We start from the raw sequence: 18,889 nt of genomic DNA on the forward strand, positions 1-18,889 counted from the left end.
TTTTAGCACGAAGATGTCACGGGCCAGACAGGCTAGTACCGCGCCGCTCGTAGCGGCAAAGCTGTCAGTTAGCTGACTGCATAATCCAGCCCAGTCTCTGTTTTTAAGGATCGACTTTGGTTCGAGGCTCGCGAGGGTCGGGGAGAGATCGGTGTCTTCGTCGGCCATAGACAGACTTCGAGTGAGAAAAAAGAGCAATAGTCCCGTGTGATAACCACGAACGTGTTTCCTTTGCTCGCGTCCAGACTGCGCAGAAAAAGCCGCGTTTCCGGAGTTTGAGCTTGGTTGAGCGTGCCTCTCCCCTTCGCTAATCACGTTGACCAAAGATCTTCATGCGGCCTCATCGCAGATCAGCTCGGTCAACAGATCTTTTTAGGCATGTAGGACAGTTGCGCAAGCTCCAATAAGCCGGAGGAGCGGGACTTTGGCGCGTAGCGATGCCACTCCTGTGTCGAGTCGAGACTCGAACGGTGTGGGTGTCAGTGTCGTAGTGTTGCTCGTGGGGCTGGGTGAGGTTTGTTCACCGTCCCCGTCTCGTCCTCCCTAGCCCATCGATCGCGTTCCGCCGATAACCCGGCCCCTTCCCCTTCTCCTACGCAGATCTTTAGGGCAAGCTTCGTGGAGGATCAGCGTTGCAAAAGCACGAGCATGATACGTCGCGGAACGCATGCAAAGCACATGCTTGCCACACTTGTCTGGTCCAAACTTTGACGATCGTGCCTTTTTTCTGCCAAGTGTGCCGAGCTAGCTTGGATATTAGCTGTGTTGAGCTGGCCGCCATTGGAGCTGATTCTTTGTAGAAAAGGCCTATTCGGTAGTAACACACCGACTTCGAGGTACTGAAATCGCTAGAAAAGACGAAGCATACGCCAGGCCAGTCTTGATGGCGGGAGTCGTGCTGAATCGAACCCCTGCCTGGACCTGACCAGCTACGTTGGACCGTCTTCACAACTTTCTGGACAATACTTTCGGCTAGACGAAGCCAATCAAATTGTTGGCTGCAGCTGAGGAATGCGCTACAGTTCGTGAGCGTCGACACAGAGTGCAGAGGATCTTTTCTGCGCTGCGAATCGTCACATGCCGACTTTAATGCTTGGCTTGACCAGCAGAACTTGCGCCTGCTGTAGCGGGTACACAGTTTACTCCGCAGTTCTCTCCGGAAGTCCGCGAATCCAAGGTTATTGCAGTCAGTCTGTAACTGGGTTTCTGGGTGGTGATAACTGAGCTAGCCGCTTGGATAGCGCTGGTTAATGGCTCCTTCGGTTCGGTTGAAGGAGGGGATCTAGAGCCTTTGCGTGCCTACTCGAGAGCCTGTCATGTCAGGCTGTCGATGCACAGCATGGTAGATTTCGCTATGAGTCTTCCACAGCTGAGGAGAAGAGCCCCCCAGAGTGCCAACGCCCTCGCCGCCGGCATCTTAGATGGGTGAGGTGAAACCGCCACCAAATTGGACAGTGGAAGGCTGAGGATGTGTGGGTGTGTCCAGCGCTGGCTTGGCGGGGTCTGACGGGTCCCAGGGCTGACGGCATTAGGGGAGATTGTGATTTGGAGATTCTTGCAGCGGGCGGGTGAATTGAACGGTCAGGGACGTGGCGTTGTCCGGCCTTGGGGATGGGGGGCAACGGCCATGCCTCGGTGTTCCGTCGTAGAAGAAGCAGAAGTGCAGGACCACCGCCCAAATCCCGGATAAGGTTGACAGACCATCCTGCGAGAGCCACGATGCCTTTTTTGGCGGTATTGCGAATGCGCCATCGAAGACTGGGCTTTGTCGTGACCGGAATAGGCGAGAAGATGGATCTCCGAGTACTGGTGGCTAAGGTAGCGGCGGGCGTAGAGTGCACCTCAGTGCAAATATTGCGAAACTGGGCTGTCGATAGTTGGGGCCAAGCTGCTGGATCGAGCCACAAGCCCAAAGTTGAAGTCAAGTCCCCCAGAGCCGCATGATTAGTGTTGAGATGCGTGGCGTCGCCCGAAGCTTGTCATGCACGTCCTGAAGAGCTTCAGTCTGGCCTGGGTCTTTGACAATAGAAAGAAGAAGTATCCGTAGGCTGTAGGCCATGGCAAGGCGGCACTTGTCCGTCACGTCGTCCGAGGCCATTTACAGCAATGGACATGGTTTGTGGGCGTTGACGGTGTTCGTCCGAGCAGCATGGATCAAGAGATGCGTACGTCCGTAAAAGACAGTGGCCTTGGGAACAAAGATGGCGGTCTGGTTGGTAGTGGGCAGATGCTTTACAGGTTGGGCGCCTTGTGCCCATCAGCGGCAATTGATGACTGTTGTGAATGCTTCACGCGCAGAATCGAGCGTTATGTTTATTCTCATGTTATCTTCCGTTTTTCGCGCATCCTCCTTCCTTTTTTCGCTCCTACCTACATTGTGGTGGTGGTGGTGGTGGTGGTGGTGGTGGTAACAGGTACTCCGTACATAGCAAGTGGTGGTAGGTGGTCACTGGTGACTGCAGCAGTGCAAGTGCAAGTGCGGGCAGTTGTGGTCAACGTAGATGAAAAGGAAGGCCCCTGTTTCCTCGTCACCGTGTTTCAGATTAACAGTCATGGCAGGGGTTTACCTGCCTTGTAGCTCCGCACCTTCTTATCTACCCAATGTCTTTCCTTGGGAGCTCATTCCGACTGGGTGGGCGAGCAGGGGTGTAGCTTCCAGGAAACGTCGTGGTTGTGAAGAAGGAGCAGGCACGCGGAATACATCCACACCTGCCCCCCTGTTACCACACCCTCGTGAGGATACGTACTGCACAGTCATGCAGATTGGTCTCCATTGCTATCCGAAAGGAGACTAGAGCCAATCGAGAGACGGAACCGCTCCTGCCACAAACTTCTCAGAGGGGAAAGTGCCGTCCTTGTTGATTGGTCGACATCCGATGGAAGGCGATCTGGGATCGTCCGGGCGCCATCGCATTTACAAGTGCAAAAGAGATTTGCTGGGTCCAAAGTCGAGAATCTGGATTCCAGATTCCGGTCTAGCCCAGTCCCCTAGTCCAAATACACCAACACAGAAAGGATTAGCACCACCAGAATGAAATGGCAGCACAACCACCACCACTTAACGAACGACGACTCTACTTTTGTTCAAGAGAGTATCCGTAGTACACTTTTGATGTGTTTCTTGTCTGCTTTCAGCCGCTGCACATCGCTACTCAAAAGTCAGTATCTGGTCATCAACTCGAGTCCAGCACAACGGCGTAACGCACATGGCGAGAACGCGGCCATTCATTCACAGTGCAACGTGAAATGCTATTTTTACGGCAATGGTAGCCAGCCACAGTCGAACGAGCTGTTCCGCACAACTAAGCATCAGCCATGGCGTACAGAGTAACAGAGCACCGCGTGCTCCTAAACGTACGAATGCTCCGAAACTTGGCCGCCACCACCTTCCTCCATGTTGCGTAACGAGATACCCCAGAAGAGAGTTCACATCCTATTCTGGCAACTACGCCGCTGTTGGCTGGAAGAAGCATCCAATCACAAGACTGCAACTCTTTCGCCTCTGGAGTATAAACTTGATGTGTTGAGTTGAAGCAGCATGCCAAATTAGCCTGGAAATCCGGGATGGGCCTGTCGGCGTGACCTCTTGGGGGATCCTAGTCGACAAATCCACTTGCGACTGACAGGACGAGAAGCCTGACAGGTAGCAGTAACCTTCCAAGAGTTTCTCGATGAAAAGATTACATCGCTCAAGCCTGAGTGTCGTTTCCGGAGACGAATGCTCGCGCGTTTGAGCGGCAGTGCCAGAAGTCAAATTCCTCCTCACCTAATACAGTTTCGAGACGGGGAGAATCATGCTGTGGATCTTTCTCGGCCGTCAATGTAGCACTACCGCAGCACATATTTGATCAGGCGTGAGATATCATCTCGCTGCCTAGCCGGACTTTCCCCGATCACCATACGTTGGCCGTTGCGCAATACAGGTTGATAACTTCGGCTTCATCTGCGCACAGTTGCCATTGTGGACCGCGCTCAGAACGCATGCAACCTCCTCTCGGTTCTCGATGCATTCGACCACCATTCCTTTTCCAGCCAGTCCCCTGTCGGAGCCGAACCAGCGTCAAAAACTAATTAGCAACGACTATCCGTACATATATGCGTCTTCTGCCTCCTTTGGCTGTAGACAATGTGATGGCGGACATGACCTGACCACCCGGTCCCGCCTCTCAGAGCCATGTAGCAAGATGCGCCTGACTGAATCGAGGCAATGCTGCGCAGAGATGGTGGAGGAGACGCTTCCTTGCCTGCCGTAGACTACCGAGGATGAGACGAGCGCCGGCGGGCGGCAGACGAGACAAGAACTTGCATCGAATAGCTGCGGCCACTTAGCCCAGACGCCGTTGGACCAGGCAGGCTTCCCGCCACCACCAAGCTATCCCATGGATGACGGAGAGAATCTTTCGGGGTTGGGATCTCTCCTTGACACCTTGTCCCGTAGAGTTAGAGCCTGGCTCTCTGAATCAACATCCATCGATAGGTTCTCAAGCAACACGCGACCCAGAGGCGCTACGGAAGCGCCCACTGAAAGACATGGTTTCTCGATTTCTACATCGGGTCTCGCCTATGTCTCGACTATATTCCCGTCCATCAGCCACACCGCTGGTATCTGGAGTGATTGCACTGCCAGATTGCCTAAGTGAGAGGACTCAACAACACCAGATGGCTTGCTCGCTGGACTCTATCTCTACACACAGCTTGAGTCCGAAGTTATGTGGCGGACTGCGCCTTCTCTGGTTACCATTGTCACACGGCTAACCGAACTAAATGATCTACCGTGCGCGGACATTGCCGTGCCTTCGAATGCCAACAAACATTGACATTGGATAATCTCCATGATGATCTCATAAGCTTACGGTACAGAGTGCCTGGTATTCTATTCAGCTGACAGGTTGTTGGATGTCAACGTCAGACTAACATCTCGCTCAATGCAGATTTCAAAAGCAATATACTCATCACCTTCAAGATAATGGAGCTATGAGAAGTAGGCGTAGATAGCAGAGAACGTTTTCCATCTGAAGGCATCTTGAGATACACAACTCTTCTTGACTTGGGCACTACTCTACAATCCAAAATCTACAAGGCAGTTTTTCGCGGTTTCGTCCCAATGTACTTGCCTGCCAACATTCGCAGCAAGGTAAGGCAAAGTTAAAGAAGGTACTCCGTAAGCTAGGGGAGAGATGGCGCACAGGCGTAGGTACGTACCGACGTAACGTGTCCAGGTATCTCCCGAGCATCCAGAATCCTTCGGACGCACACGCCGCCCGCCCCTTGAGAGCTCGGTACGTCCTCGCCAATTACGTACCTCACTGAGGCGTCTACTGCAGTAAGGCACTTTGTCCCGTTTTCTTTCTGCCAACTACCTACGAACACCCACTCCCATCTTCTTTCGTTCCCATGGCCTCGCCCTCGGTGGCCTCCTCTCACACCAGCAACGACAGCCCGTTTTTTAATACCTCGTCAAACCAAAGAAATCCACACACACCCCTTATGGCACCTTCACACCCTCTTCTCCAACTCTCCGCTGATTCTTGAACCATCAACTGTGGCTGGCCTCTTTTGAATCCCCCTTTGACTACGGACAGCCAACCCCACTCCAACCTGTTGCGCTGGTGCTGCTGCAGGGCTCGAGTCTGTTTACTGAAGGCTACAGTAACAAAACCTCATTGTTTCTCTTGGGCCAGAAACTTTGCTGCTACGGTCAAGGATGATGATGACATGAGGCAGACGCGGGAAGGCAAGTGTTGGAAGTAGGAGCTCCGCGCTGAACTCAAGACCTAAATCCTGGGCTCGGCATCCCATCCATGGCTCAATTCACTTTCAGCAGTCAAGGTGCGTATATCACTACCTTACGTATCACCTAGTCCCATAATCAGTAGATGAGGTCTGTGAGCTGCTGCTAAATGAAGACAAAAAGAAGCTTAGTCAATACTACACATCATCAGCGAAACCACGAAAAGCTTTATGATTCCTCGACGAGGGGGCTTTCATGTTCGAACACGCACCAGCAAACCCCCAGACGAGACAGGAGGGGGCTGGACAAAACATCAGCACGGCCAGGAGATGTATCCTTGTTCTTGTCTGCTTCAGCACGAGACCGCATCGCGTCCCATTCGCGTCTGCAGCGAAAGCGTCCAATCAGCATCTCTGGACTGAGAGCTTTGTGAGCGAACTCACTCGAACTCGCTTTCTCAGCTGACCTGCGGCCACAACCCGCTCCATCTCGTTAGTGTAAGTATCGAGCTTGAGAACACAAAAGTGAGAAACCAAGGTGCAGAGTCTAGCTGAAGCCTCGAGTAAGGTACGGCCCAGGCCAAAAACGGTTGATATCCAGCTTTGGGGAAGTGTAGGTATTGTCCCCGAGTTTCCTGATATCGACCTCGTTGTATCTCTCTGTCAACCTTCCCCGCGCTTTGGCAGCTTCTCCTCTTTCTTTCCTTCTGTCATATGGGTGATGGTGTCGTCAACTCATCATCAGGATCGACCCTGCGCCTCTGGTCGAACTCTGCTCACACACTTCTGCATCTGTCTGCTGCCTCCAAGATGCGTACCAGGTTATCCCTGTTGGCGACGGATGTTGAACTGCATTCAAACAGAACACGGCGGCACTCGCACGCGTACACGGTTTCCCGACGACGACACCCCTCAATCACCTACCCACTTTGGGAAGCTAGGCGAAGCTACAATGCTTACCCACCGACGGCAGCTCCTGGCGGAGTCTCTATACATAATCAGGTCACAAAGCTGCATGCCAAGCACGAGGGCGCGGAGAATTATCAAAGGACCAGGGGACAAAGATGACTGTGTGCGATGCAAGCCAGAAACACATTGCGCAGTCAGAAGAGGGAATTGCAGCAGCCTCATCGGCGGTGGCAGCGTCAACACTCAGCAAATGGACGACAATATCAAGGCCAAGGTCCGAAAATCTCATGTCCCGGCTTGTCCTGCCCTACGCTCACTCGAGCCGGCTTGCCAGCTCCCCCCCCCTTGGTGGCCATACGCAGCGCTGCTCATGCATTGTCTTGCGTGTCGTGCGCATCCTGTCAGTGAGGGGCCTTGCCACCGGATACTGGTCTCCTCTTGTTCTCGTCTCGCTTCGACGATACCGCAGTCCAACCCCCGCTCTTGCTCTTTAGCTCGTATTAGAGCCTAGTACGGATACTGTAGGTATGCGGTTACGGTTGATTTTTCTCCATCTATTTCTTTTGGATACACAAGCCGTAGGTGTTGGGTCACGGTACAGCCCCTTGAGCTGTGGTAATGATTGGGTTAAAACTTCTACTTGTAGCTGACAGTAACACGAAGCCGATACTGGCGCGGGAAGTACTGATACAAAACACCAGCTCAAGGTTGACTGGGAATGCCACAGTAGGTGCTGGCCGATTGAAAGATGTCGGGATCCTCGACAATGGTGACCCCAAGCCAAACCACCATGCAGCCTTTTCTGGTTCTGGGAGAGGGATCGGTAGATTTTCTTACATCACTTCTCGCCCCCAACTTCCGATTTCCAACTGTCTTTGCTGCAGCATCCATCATCCGGCATCCTGGCCTTCTAGCATCTAGCATCCACAGACAGCACACCCACATCCACATCCCACATCCCTCGTTCCTCATTCCTCATTCCTCGTTCGCCTCTGCCGTCAGTTCATCTTGAAGTCTGATTCTACGCCAGTGTGGGATTTCCCCATCTTGGCCCAATGCTGACTAGCCGCCTTCGCCACAGTTCCCGGGTTTGCACCCCCTCATATCCCCATCACCACCCCCCCCCCCCTTGGCCCTTGCCGGGATTCTGGGAGTGGGAGGAGTCCCTGTGGGCGTGGGCGTGCAAGCACCCCCTCGCGCCACTTGATCTGTGGGCTGGGACCGCGGACTGGACTGGGCTGGGCTTGGACACAAACAACGCGCACCCCCCTGTGCTCATCCCCCTCCATGTGTCATCTCTTCTGATACGCGCTGGTTGTAAATGAAATAAACCAGGCTCACTGTCATTCTCCACCACAGGCAACGCACCTTGACCACCATCCATTCCGCACCGAGCCTTATCCTGAACTATCCGTAAACGGCCGGGCCATCACCTAGACTCGTATGCCTCTCTCTGTCCTTTGCTTTCCCCTACTATCCGCACTTATCACTTTGTGGGTGGTGCTTGCGATTCAAATTTGCCAGGAGAGTTGGAGACTTCCTGGGTGTCTCCTGAGTATCCGTAGGAACTCTACGGCCTTGGATGGACCTGGGCATCCATACTATGATTCCTGCACGCCTCGTCGAATCAGCTGGGCCTTGCTGGAGTGGTTCATCTCCTTTCCCGCGTCTCCATCCAGCATCTGCATCTGCATCAGTATCCGCACCTGCAACCCCCGGCCGGGGTTCCTTGGGAAAGGGAAATGGTGAAATAACGAAAGAGGGAGACAGACACGCGCACACACGCAGGACTACACTACTACTATGTAGTGTACTCTGTTGAGAGGAGCAACCTACACCACACACACACACACATTGCAGATTTCCATATCCAGGCACTTGCACATTGTACTTTTACAGGACACACCCCCGTCACTCTTCCCGCTCGTGGGCCCGCGGATTCCCAAAGAACAGAAGCCGTTCAATGCCTGCCTGCCTGCCTGCCCCCTCCATGACCATGACCATGACCATGATCCATCCTCATCCTCCCAGAAACCACATATTACAATACCCACAGTTACGCCCTGGCTCTCGTTACTACTCCAGCAATGCATCGGCACATCGTCAGCACCTGGCGCTTTGATTCATACCATATCCTTCCGTGGAGGTTTCGAGGCTCCGGAGATCTACAGTACAGGTCAAAAGGAAGGGACGTTGGGGGTCAGTGTCACTTTCAAGTTCTGGCTTAGTCTAGACTGTGATCCCGCCTCGAGTACGTACGGATACTCCGTATCTGTATCCGTACTTCGATCCCACGATGCGAGTTGTCCGTCCATCAGCCTTGCTTGCTGTGCCAACCCAGAACAGCACTCTCAGCCCTTCCCAATCTTGCCTTACGTGGTCGGCACTAAATACGTCTTCATGTCTAAATGAGGCTGGGCCCGTTCGTGGAGCTGGGTCCATCACCGTACGCCCCGCCCTTGGTCTGTACTACGAATCCCGATATGGATGGAGACAGTACAGGATTGCGAGGTAAGGTATCTGAGACTGGGAGAGACGAGGGCGAGGACGATGGATGATGAGCCCTCGCGGGCCATGGTATGTAATACCTCTGCTTTCCTTGACCTGGGCTCGCTTTTCCCTCGCTATCCACTAAGTATTCGTACACACCTATCCGTACAACGGCATCGTTGCTAGCTGGTCTGTTCCTTGCAAGCTGCCGTCCCTTACTAGTCCCAGCTGGGCACGGAGTTGCCTCTCATTCTCTCTCTCGAGGCCCTGGGGCTCGGGTCCAGGTCTGGGTCTAGGTCTCTGGACCTCTGGGTCTCCGGGTCCCTCTCGTCCTTTGGGAAAGGAAAGTGAAGTACTCCGTACCTCAGACTACTACCTATGTGCCTGCCTTGCGGGTAGAAGCCGCTGGTGTTGCCGCTTGTGCTGGTGCTGGTGCTGGTGCTGGTGGGTGGGAGTCTGAGAAAAAATACGTACCCCCCTCTCGGGCGTGAAATGGAAAGAGAGGTGTCCAGGGCAGATGAAGGTAGGTGTGTATGTACATAGTACTCCTCGGTACGGAGTACGGCGTGTGGTGTCTGTGAGGTGGTGTCTGTCCCTTTCCCTTCCCAGTCCAACCCAAGTCTCTTTCCCAACTTGGAGCTGGCCGCCCTTCCAGCTTCGCGCCTGTAAAAAAGGTTATTTCCACCACCTGCACCCACCATACCTTCATTTGTTCTTTCCTACCTTTTACCTCACCTCTCGCCTCGGGTTTTTTCTTCAACCTTTCTTCACCTGTCTTCCTTCCACCCATCTTCATCTTGACTGGCCAGCCAGCAGCTTTTTTCCTCACTTTTCCACTTCTTGACCTTCCTTCAAACTCCCCTTTGTCTCAATTTCTTCTCCGACTGCTCGCTGCCTTCTTCTTCTTCACCAGCAGCTTGAGCTTCAGCTTCACTTTCTTGACTCGACACGATTCCATACACAACAACCCGAGGAAACAAAACAAAAAAACACACATCAACCCCAGAAACAAAATCAGCCACCCATGTTGTCTGATTTCAACTTCAACAACTTTTGAAAACACCTGGAGCACATGAGTATACATGACCATGCTCACAGTTAAGCAGCCAACACACTACGGCTACAAGTCCGTCCATGACCTACCTACTCCGCCCTCGACATCCCGACCCTCGCCTCCCTTGGCTTACCAAGACCACCCTTCGCACAAGTTGCTGCCGTCCATTCCCCGTAGTCACAGTCCAGCTGGCCAGCCTATGTCGGCACATCATCGTGGCCTGCCTCCCCCGGCGGCCATGACTTTGCCGCCCCAGCCGCCTCACGCAAGCTCGGCTCCTCCTCCGCCACCTCCGGCGCCCCAATCCATCGGCCAAGCTCAATCTAGCCATGGCCACCTGATGGGTCAGCTGCCCGGACCGCCGCCGCAGTGGCAAGGCGCCGAGGATTCCATGAGGAGCTGGCTGGCAGCAAAGACAGAAGAGGAGCGCAGGAGACAGGAGGAAGAGAAGACGAGGCAAGAGACTCTGCGCCTAGAGCAACGGCGCATCGAGGCCGACATGCTACGAACCTCGTTGAGCGGCGGAATCCCCCCGCCCATCGTTCCTCTCGTCTTTGCCGGAATGGGAGGCGGTGTTCCTCCTGCGGCTCTGGAATGGGCACAGCAATTTCTCGCTCAGCAGGGACAGCCTCAGCACCCCCAGCTGCTGCCGTCCCAAGGTCCTCTTTCTCCTGAGCATCGCCGCGATTCTCAGTCCCAGCCCTACGGTCAATATGCGGGCGTCCCTTCGACGCCGAGCTCCGCCCCCGGACCTCACGGATTCCCCGCCTACCCGGGCTCTCCCCAGCGGGGAAGGGCAACGACTTTGTCCTCGACTGGCTCGGTGTCCCGGCCACTGGGATCTAGTAACCTTCCGAGCCTCAACACGAACGTCCCTCATTCTGGCCCACCAGGCCCGTCGGCACTGCAGAGCCACCAGCACGCAGCAGCGCAGTCTGCGCAGTCTCAACAAGAGGCCCAGCCGAGCCCGTCCATCTACTTTCATCACTGGCACCCGCCGACATCCCAAGCCGGAGGTGGCTCTACTCAGCCTGCGACACCCTCCGGTGCGTCCAGCAAGACCAAACGAAAGAGAGAGTCGCTTTAGGCTAACCTTGGCTGGTGTGGCCGTTAGGGGAGTCTCCTAGGAACAAGCGCAAGGCCACAGGCCCGCAGCCAGCCCCTCCACCGCCAAGTCAACATCAACGCTTACGGTCGCCTCCTTTCCACGGTGGATCAGCGCTTGAGAACCCCCCGCCGGGGCGAAGACGCGGGCATACACGACAGCGTAGCGATCTTTCGTCGTACCGGCCGACGGGTCGTGGCCGAGGTGAGAGTTTCGGGACGCCTCGAGGCATGTCTCCTCAAGTCGCAAGCTTCAGCACGGCCCCGGAATACGGTAGCGCCAGTTCGGTTTCTGCTCAGCAACAGCAACAGCAGCAAGCACCAAGAAGTGTTGGTGGACATTCGGTATCATCCTTGTTGTCCGAAGAGCCATCGCACGCAGCTCAGTACGGGCCGACGCCAACGGAAGCTTATCAAGGGCAGGGCGAGGAGCGACGACGATCGCCGTTGTGAGGGGTGAACGGACGAGACGGACGCGTGGGGTCGCAGGATCAGCAGCCATGCGACAGGCAGCACTGATTAAAATTTGGCTCGGGCCAATTTTACGACTTGTTTCAGCCATACCATCACGGCGAAATTTCGCGAAACGAGATGCATGAGTACGACATTTTCTTCCGAATTTTTCGCTTCTATTGGATTCATTCCGCCACGTTATTTTTCAGCCTTTCCAACCCTCATGGCTGGAAACAGCGCGGGGGGGCGGGAAAAGCCGACACAGCATTCGACGGCGGCTTCAGATTGCCGTCGATGACTTCGATTTCACAGAGAGAGAGAGGCATGGATTTCTCCTCCCAGCTTGACGCCTTTCCAGAAGATCTGGAACCGGAGGCGCGCATTCTTCACTTCTTCAAAAGGCATGCACGGGTCACGGCACTTCTTCATTTCTTTCTATTCTTTCTTCTTCGTTTAGGCGGGCGGGTACATCCATAGCCGACGAGCCTCGGGTTTTATATGGATTCAATTTTTCTGCTTCTCTTTCTTCCCACACCTGGTGTTTTGATGTGTATGGTACTGTCAACACTGCATTTTTTTTGTTTGGATGTACCTATAGCTGTCGGGTGTGGTGAAATCATCAACGGCCGGCCAAAATCCACCTGCGAGGTGAGACTCACCAAGGGGGTTTGGTGAGAGCATTAAGACTCAGGTTGGAGTTATTTCATTTTTCGACTTCTCGATTTGGACAAGTTTTTCTCGAAATGGAAGGGTGGACTTTGGCAATATCTTCACTCTTGTTGGCTTCTTGAAATCTAGGGCTGGCTTCTTTTGGGCAATCTTACATGTATCATGATACCCTGCAGAAAAGACAAAAAACAAGACAAGACGCATTTTTGCAGAGACGGACAGACGTGTTTCAACCCCTTGGAGATTGATACCTTATCTCGCTTGTTTGATTATTGCGCGTTGGGGGTGTGGGAAGCCCGGAGGGGTGATTTGGGTAGGGGGCCGGGAACCAGGGTAATTAGATGACGCCCTGCACCGAGTTATCCTAGGTATTACCCCTCTTCTCTTCTCTCACTCTCTCGCCATTTCGTGGCTTGACCCCCCTTGCCGGCCGGAAATGGCCAAAGGCCAGGACAATGATGAAGGAAGATTGAGAAAGTGTGATGAAAAGTCACTCACCAGCTTCGGACGTTGCATTACCTACCTAAGCACCTGGGCCACTAGGCACTGGGTCGACATGGCGCGCGACCAAACTTCATCACTTGAGTGGGAGTGTGCTGCACTAACGCTGAGAAGGGATGACGATGGTATAGCAAAGCTGGATTAAGCTCGGGGCGGGAGATTAGCATCCCCTCCGCGATGGAGATGAGGAGTGGAGAATCTTGGCTTCTTTTCGTTTTTTTTTTCCCTTAGGTGCCTGGGCGTCTGTCTTCTTTTTTTTCCCTCAGTGGTAATGGGTAATCATGGCCCGCGCTCTTTTTGCATCTCGGTGGGGCCTGGCTGCCGGGCGAGCCCCGTCCGCCGCCGCCCTTCCGCCCGTCGCCCGCCGCCGTGGGTGGCCATGGGCCATTGCCCGTGCCGGGTGCCCGGACCTCGAGGTTGCGTCGACGTCGGTAATGAGAGTTTCGCTCCCTTTTTTTTTTTTCTCCCACAATGTTGGTTGCGTTGGGGGTGGGTTTTGTGCCTGGCATCCCATCCCGATCTGGTCAAGGTCAAGATGCACACCCGAGGCAAGCCTAAGCCTGTATAGGTGCGGATTTTCTCAAGTTCTGTCTGGGCGAACATGTTGTTGGATAATGGGACGATTGGGGATGATTGACGTCTTTTTTTTTTGTTGGTTTGGTGTTTTTCTGTACGCGCGGATCGGGTTGGGGACAGTGCGTCTCGAAACCGGGTGACTGGATGAGTATGTGCCACACGGGGGCGTTCAACCGCGTCGTTGGCATTGGTCCAGCCGATTCAGCGTCCGGCTTCTTTGTTGAATCGATGTTCATCCGCGCTGACTTCAACTACGGGTAGCTGATATTCTTTTGGTGATTTAGCTTGCCTGCTCTCAACGTGGAAAAGGCAATGAGGCAACGAAGAGCACCGTTGCCAGGAGCGATGCACACGCGGGAAGGTAGCCAGTAAATCAGGATACAAGTGTTTGGCGCTATGTGAGGTACCTAAGGTAGGTATACTTAGGCGGGGCAAGTGACTTTTTACGCAGGACAGGTCCCAATTCTGATTCAACCCGAAACAATGGCAGGTATTCGCTTCCATTCCGTGAGTCCGTACCGGATGGGGGTAGGTAGCACGGGGGCATGAACCACCAGCATGACAGGTACCTCGAGAAGAAAAAAAAAGGCCCGCCAGCCCTGACTTTGACGCAAGTCTAATTAATTGTCCGTAGCTTCGCTTCGTTTCGTTTTGTTTTTCTTCACGTCTCTCTACTCTCGACTTGACATGTCAGAGAGATCTCCATTCGTCGAATCGTCACTCCTCCTAGCGGGGAGGAATGTGGGCATTTGTTTTGGATTTCACCGTCAGTGTTCGAGACCATTTCGGGCGTGGGCAACGAACTCACTAGGTTGTGGGCTTGATTTCCTGATTGGGATTCTGACCGGTCCTGGCGGTGCTACCAGGTTTACGAGTGTACGAATGCGTACTTGGGTATGAATGGGGTTGCCCTTTCTTCTGTACGCAGTAAGTGGCAATTCCCCGTCTCGCCTGCGGACATCTTCTCTTTTACGCTTGGGGTCGACAATGACATTTGCGGTATTGTTTGTTTGTTGAATATGAGGCAAGGGGGTAACGGAATTTGTACAACAGGTGGGCAGGCATGGGCATGGAAGAGCTGAGAGAGGGGCGTAGCCTCCCAAATGCTTGTTTATCTGTACCTAATCCGTACAATACTGGTGGCTGGGCATGGGTTCATCGTTAGGCGTACGAATACGTGCGTCTGGAAAGGGACGCGTTGGCAGAAAGGCGTAATCATGTCAGAACGAAGATGAAGGTCCCGGGATATGGAAATGGGACGGCATGCGAAACCTGCTACTAGTTCATCAAGGAACCCGCGGGCCGTTATCTCTTCGTTTGGGCGTCGTCGAATCAGCTTCGGCTTGGCTTGGCTTGACTTGACTACCTGACCGAAAGTGTATATCTCGGCTATTGCAGGAGAGAAGGGGGCATTCGTACGGACAGCTGAGGTTCGTCTTAATGATCCGCCACATATAGGGCTGCCCTGTGCCGGCCGGTGGTGATGGCGCGGCGCGCACGGATATGGGTTCAAGCGTTGTGGGGGGTGAGGTGCAAGCTACTCAGGCGGGGAGCCTCGGGACGGGGGGGGCCGTGTTGAGACCCGAAATCCAGAGCGCCGGCCGGCGTCCGTGGCGTTTTTTTTTTTTTTATGAGTGCTACAGAATTGGACTCATTGCCTGTGCGTTTCGCGCGTCTGTTTTTGTTGGCGCTTAACAAAGGTGAGTTTGCTGCGTTGCGGTCAAAGACGTGAGCAAATTGCTTAGACGGCACATTAGATCCAGTAAGTAGTAGGGAGTAGTCTTTCTAACCTTGATATCTTGGAATCCTGAACTTGGCTAGATGGAATGACTCGATTCAATACTACCCGGCGTGACATCTCAGGCGCTCTTGACTCGGGTTTGTCTGAGTTGCCAGTGAGGTCCGGCGATGCCATGGCGTCAACAATCACGACAGAGTCATTTGCAACGCCTAGGTTGAAGCTCGCCATCTGTTCTCCACGTCCATGCAGCCAGCGTCCTTCACTCCGCTCTTCGATGGTGAAGCCTCTTTCATTGACGCATCATTTGGGAGGCTCGGGAGTCTGGGAGCCACCATGCAGGGACGATCAACGATCCAGATTGGCAGATACTACCCTCAAAGGCGACCAGCCGCCTCTATCAACCCGGTTCTGGAAAATCATCCGTCGAATGCAACTTTGCAAGTTTTACCGACCTGTCAGGACTCGGGATTGCCCATCCACGAACGGATTGCGGAGTACGGAGTACACGGTACAAGAAACCTGATGTCGGAGCAAGTGGGGTTTCCTCTCCCAACGCTGGAGTCTTGGAAGTTGGAGATGGACTCTTGCTGATCTTTCCCCTTATCGAAACGGGAAGACGCATCTTATCAAGGAAATCAACGACCGAATTCCGGTTTTCTCAACATCATACGATATTACCCCAGTGCCAGGATATTTAAAGTATCCAGCCAGCCATGGAGGCTTGCAAGATCTGAGCACATACCAGCGGACAGATCGGGGAAGCAAGCAAGTGGGAGGCGGAATAGGATGCCGGTCCACACACGTGGCCGCCTTCTTATGACCACTGCCACTCTCATTGGCATCGCCATATGCTCTCTGAGGCGCATGCTCTACGGAATATACAGAGAACATGACATGGGAATAGTGGCAGCGGCAGTAGCAGTCACAGAAATTCCAGAAGTAGAGTGGAGATACCGTAGACCGGCAACCTATCTTGTTACCCACTCGGCAAGGCTAGGGGTACACCGTACACAGGAGCGCCTCTTTTGTCCTCGGGGGCCACGTGAAATTGGTAGGACAGCCGCCACCGAGTTGGGTTTGGATCTTGCTTGGAACTAATTTGCGGACATTTGCGATTTGCACGGAATTCACAGCTGTTCGACTAGATTGCTGCCTCGCCGTCTCGGATATTGAGGTGACATCGTTCACTGGGCATGGCGGTTAGGGGTAGGTAACGACATATCGGCAACCGGAGCAATCGACATGGTTAGTCTATATGCAAAGTGCCGCAGCATGCCTTGGTAATGAGGATGATCTCAAGACAATGGAGACAATGAATACTTGACTACTTCCAATCTAGTTGAGGTCGTTGCAATTGTTAGCATGATTTAGAGCCACGTGCTCAGTGTATGTCGTAAAAGACCCTATGAGTATGGATGAAATCTAGCTGATTAGTACATAGCAAATTACGTCGTTCTACTTTATCTGATATTCTCAATGAGATCTCTCATATAGATGTATTAGGGGCGTGCTAGTTTCTCTGTAACTCTTTTGAATCATGCTCGTGATCTGTCAGGCCATTGTCCTGTTATCCAATACTTCTCAACATTCTCACGCGTCATGGGAAAAGCAGCGTGAACAAGAGGCAACTCTCCAAAGACATCTCGTTCTTTCCAGATCACTCTCTATTGATGGAGCAGTCGATTCAGACTACCTCGCTCTGGAACTGGTACGAAATAAGGTCATGTAGGTCTAGAGACGTGGTGTGGGCCGTGATCTGTCTGGACTAACAAGCCAGAGTGCCTTGATATGAGCCACATGCTCAACCCAATTCTTGAAGAACAAAATACGACATTGAACTATAAGCAGTAAGAATGATAAAGCACCTACAAGAAAGCGTGTCTCCCGAGTCTGGGCAAGACTCGTGATGTGTGGCTGCTGTTCTATCGAAAAAATATAGTCAACTTTGGCCTCTCCTTCTGTCACATACGACCATACCCATTGGAAAACTCGGGATCCCGTCCGCTCTCCCATAGATAAGCCAATGAGGGCCGTATTAGTAGTTGGGTCGGTGACGACCAGCGAATACCTGGCGTTGTATGTTTTTGATCCCTCTTTGGAGGTGTTTTGATGTTTTCGTAGTGGTGGGTGACGATGCCGTAACGATGGGAGTCAGGCATTTTGTTTGTGGTGGACCCACAGCTTGTGCTAACCTCGAACAGGTACTGCGAGGTATGATCAAGTGTTTTGTCGGAGTAGGTTCCTATCAAATAGAGGAAGCGGAAGAAGGAGGCAAGGTTTTTGGAGTCCTTCGTCCTGCGCCTGGATTTGCATGGTGCACTTTATCGTGATGACTAGGGGCTGCAGAATGCAGATAGATACAATGGCCAAAGGGTTAAATACGAAAAGGAGTTGTTTTTACCAAGTTCATTCACTAAATCCAGGAACTGTGATCCGGCGTCTTTGTTTCTCAGTTGCTATTCCAGGAGGGGGTTTGATAACCATATCTGAATTATCTGTATACTTGCAAACGAAAACTCGATTCTTACGCCGTCTTTGAAACAGAGTAACACGTGAACTATATGCAGGAACAACCATGTTACGGACACCTACAAAAGAGTATCCTTGAGCCAGTGCAAGTGTCGTTGCCCTGCGTCGACAACGTGATGAATCCTCTCTGGTGGCTACTTTCAACAGAGTTTTCATAACTATTTCGGCCACCTGTTTTCATTAAACTGATCAAGAGCCAAACGATAGCATGACTAACAAGAACTGTACCAAACTTGGCTGCACATAGTCCCCCAATTCATCAGCCCGTATCGCCTTGTCATCTGCCCAGTCCTCATCGCCATTACCCCTACAATTATTCCTCACACAATACGAGGTATTCTGCCCATCATCAGCATTTGGCGCCGTGATCTTGTATACGCCCCCCTTGGGTTTGGAGCTCCCGCGCCCCGACATCTCCCAGTCCTGGACCTCGTACTCCGTATGCGCAAGCGACCACCACACGCAGAGCGACTGGTTCTCCGTGCCTTCTTAGTTGCTGCAGGCCTTCGTCACACCTGTGATGATGGCCTCGGAGACGGCGAAGCCGGCGCTGAAGAAGCCTCGCGGGTCGGCGATAGAGGCGCTCCATTCAATGGTGTAGGTCTCGCTATCCTCCTTTTCGACGCTGCATGGGCCGCCGGTGCACATGTGTGTAGCCTGACACGTTGATTAGAAGCTGGCAGTTTCGAAAGCTTTCAAATTTCACTCACGGTCACTTGCTTGTGTAGGAACTTCTTCTGAGGGTTCCCGTCGCCGTGCTTCAGGGTTATAATGTAGGGAATACAAGGAGGGGGTGTGACCTGTCGCCCTTAGGGCTCGGAGGCGACGTCGTTGAGATGGCTGGAGTCGTCAATGGGAGCCGCTGATGCTGTAGCTGCAAGTACCAGGGCGAGGAAATGGATGTTCTGGAGCATCTTGGAAGGTGTAGCGGTTACTTTGATATCTAAGGAGACTTCGTCTTGGGCGTTCGTGCGTATTGTGATCGATAAGGAGAACGAATCTAGAGGGTATCGACTCTGGTTCTCATAGCTCAATTTTGACGCGTTCAAATTGACGATTCTTGAGATCTGTACGATCGATCATCTTTCATGGCCAGGCTGTCAGCACTACTACGAGATCCAGCTTGGCAAGTT

General features: G+C 53.1%; 10 protein-coding genes across 10 annotated transcripts; 4 read left to right on the forward strand and 6 right to left on the reverse strand.

The window, feature by feature from the left end:
- Nucleotides 1–1,282: 1,282 nt before the first annotated feature.
- On the reverse strand, nucleotides 1,283–2,098 carry CLUP02_00900 (uncharacterized protein; the record flags this gene model as incomplete). The annotated part of the gene is made up of 3 exons (XM_049279946.1): nucleotides 1,283–1,416; nucleotides 1,702–1,723; nucleotides 1,988–2,098. 3 exons carry the CDS (start codon nucleotides 2,096–2,098, stop codon nucleotides 1,283–1,285), a joined length of 267 nt encoding a protein of 88 aa, XP_049135903.1.
- Nucleotides 2,099–5,073: 2,975 nt separating this feature from the next.
- Nucleotides 5,074–5,799, reverse strand: CLUP02_00901 (uncharacterized protein; the record flags this gene model as incomplete). Its single annotated transcript, XM_049279947.1, has 5 exons — nucleotides 5,074–5,114; nucleotides 5,187–5,318; nucleotides 5,375–5,419; nucleotides 5,495–5,598; nucleotides 5,660–5,799. The coding sequence occupies 5 exons, from the start codon at nucleotides 5,797–5,799 to the stop codon at nucleotides 5,074–5,076; spliced, it is 462 nt and encodes a 153-aa protein (XP_049135904.1).
- An 843-nt stretch (nucleotides 5,800–6,642) lies between these two features.
- On the reverse strand, nucleotides 6,643–6,861 carry CLUP02_00902 (uncharacterized protein; the record flags this gene model as incomplete). The annotated part of the gene is made up of 1 exon (XM_049279948.1): nucleotides 6,643–6,861. One exon carries the CDS (start codon nucleotides 6,859–6,861, stop codon nucleotides 6,643–6,645), a length of 219 nt encoding a protein of 72 aa, XP_049135905.1.
- Nucleotides 6,862–7,341: 480 nt separating this feature from the next.
- Nucleotides 7,342–7,611, reverse strand: CLUP02_00903 (uncharacterized protein; the record flags this gene model as incomplete). Its single annotated transcript, XM_049279949.1, has 1 exon — nucleotides 7,342–7,611. One exon carries the CDS (start codon nucleotides 7,609–7,611, stop codon nucleotides 7,342–7,344), a length of 270 nt encoding a protein of 89 aa, XP_049135906.1.
- Nucleotides 7,612–8,082: 471 nt separating this feature from the next.
- Nucleotides 8,083–8,388, forward strand: CLUP02_00904 (uncharacterized protein; the record flags this gene model as incomplete). Its single annotated transcript, XM_049279950.1, has 1 exon — nucleotides 8,083–8,388. One exon carries the CDS (start codon nucleotides 8,083–8,085, stop codon nucleotides 8,386–8,388), a length of 306 nt encoding a protein of 101 aa, XP_049135907.1.
- A 1,823-nt stretch (nucleotides 8,389–10,211) lies between these two features.
- On the forward strand, nucleotides 10,212–11,740 carry CLUP02_00905 (uncharacterized protein; the record flags this gene model as incomplete). Its single annotated transcript, XM_049279951.1, has 2 exons — nucleotides 10,212–11,229; nucleotides 11,298–11,740. The coding sequence occupies 2 exons, from the start codon at nucleotides 10,212–10,214 to the stop codon at nucleotides 11,738–11,740; spliced, it is 1,461 nt and encodes a 486-aa protein (XP_049135908.1).
- A 138-nt stretch (nucleotides 11,741–11,878) lies between these two features.
- On the forward strand, nucleotides 11,879–13,055 carry CLUP02_00906 (uncharacterized protein; the record flags this gene model as incomplete). Its single annotated transcript, XM_049279952.1, has 6 exons — nucleotides 11,879–12,151; nucleotides 12,218–12,278; nucleotides 12,339–12,411; nucleotides 12,473–12,566; nucleotides 12,632–12,713; nucleotides 12,778–13,055. The coding sequence occupies 6 exons, from the start codon at nucleotides 11,879–11,881 to the stop codon at nucleotides 13,053–13,055; spliced, it is 861 nt and encodes a 286-aa protein (XP_049135909.1).
- A 2,505-nt stretch (nucleotides 13,056–15,560) lies between these two features.
- On the forward strand, nucleotides 15,561–16,511 carry CLUP02_00907 (uncharacterized protein; the record flags this gene model as incomplete). Its single annotated transcript, XM_049279953.1, has 5 exons — nucleotides 15,561–15,728; nucleotides 15,763–15,909; nucleotides 15,963–16,171; nucleotides 16,242–16,409; nucleotides 16,478–16,511. The coding sequence occupies 5 exons, from the start codon at nucleotides 15,561–15,563 to the stop codon at nucleotides 16,509–16,511; spliced, it is 726 nt and encodes a 241-aa protein (XP_049135910.1).
- Nucleotides 16,512–17,945: 1,434 nt separating this feature from the next.
- On the reverse strand, nucleotides 17,946–18,170 carry CLUP02_00908 (uncharacterized protein; the record flags this gene model as incomplete). The annotated part of the gene is made up of 1 exon (XM_049279954.1): nucleotides 17,946–18,170. The coding sequence occupies one exon, from the start codon at nucleotides 18,168–18,170 to the stop codon at nucleotides 17,946–17,948; it is 225 nt and encodes a 74-aa protein (XP_049135911.1).
- Nucleotides 18,171–18,245: 75 nt separating this feature from the next.
- Nucleotides 18,246–18,670, reverse strand: CLUP02_00909 (uncharacterized protein; the record flags this gene model as incomplete). Its single annotated transcript, XM_049279955.1, has 3 exons — nucleotides 18,246–18,413; nucleotides 18,467–18,556; nucleotides 18,641–18,670. The coding sequence occupies 3 exons, from the start codon at nucleotides 18,668–18,670 to the stop codon at nucleotides 18,246–18,248; spliced, it is 288 nt and encodes a 95-aa protein (XP_049135912.1).
- Nucleotides 18,671–18,889: the final 219 nt, after the last annotated feature.

The sequence above is a fragment of the Colletotrichum lupini genome, chromosome 1 (assembly GCF_023278565.1).
Source record: "Colletotrichum lupini chromosome 1, complete sequence".
Taxonomy (NCBI): domain Eukaryota; kingdom Fungi; phylum Ascomycota; class Sordariomycetes; order Glomerellales; family Glomerellaceae; genus Colletotrichum; species Colletotrichum lupini.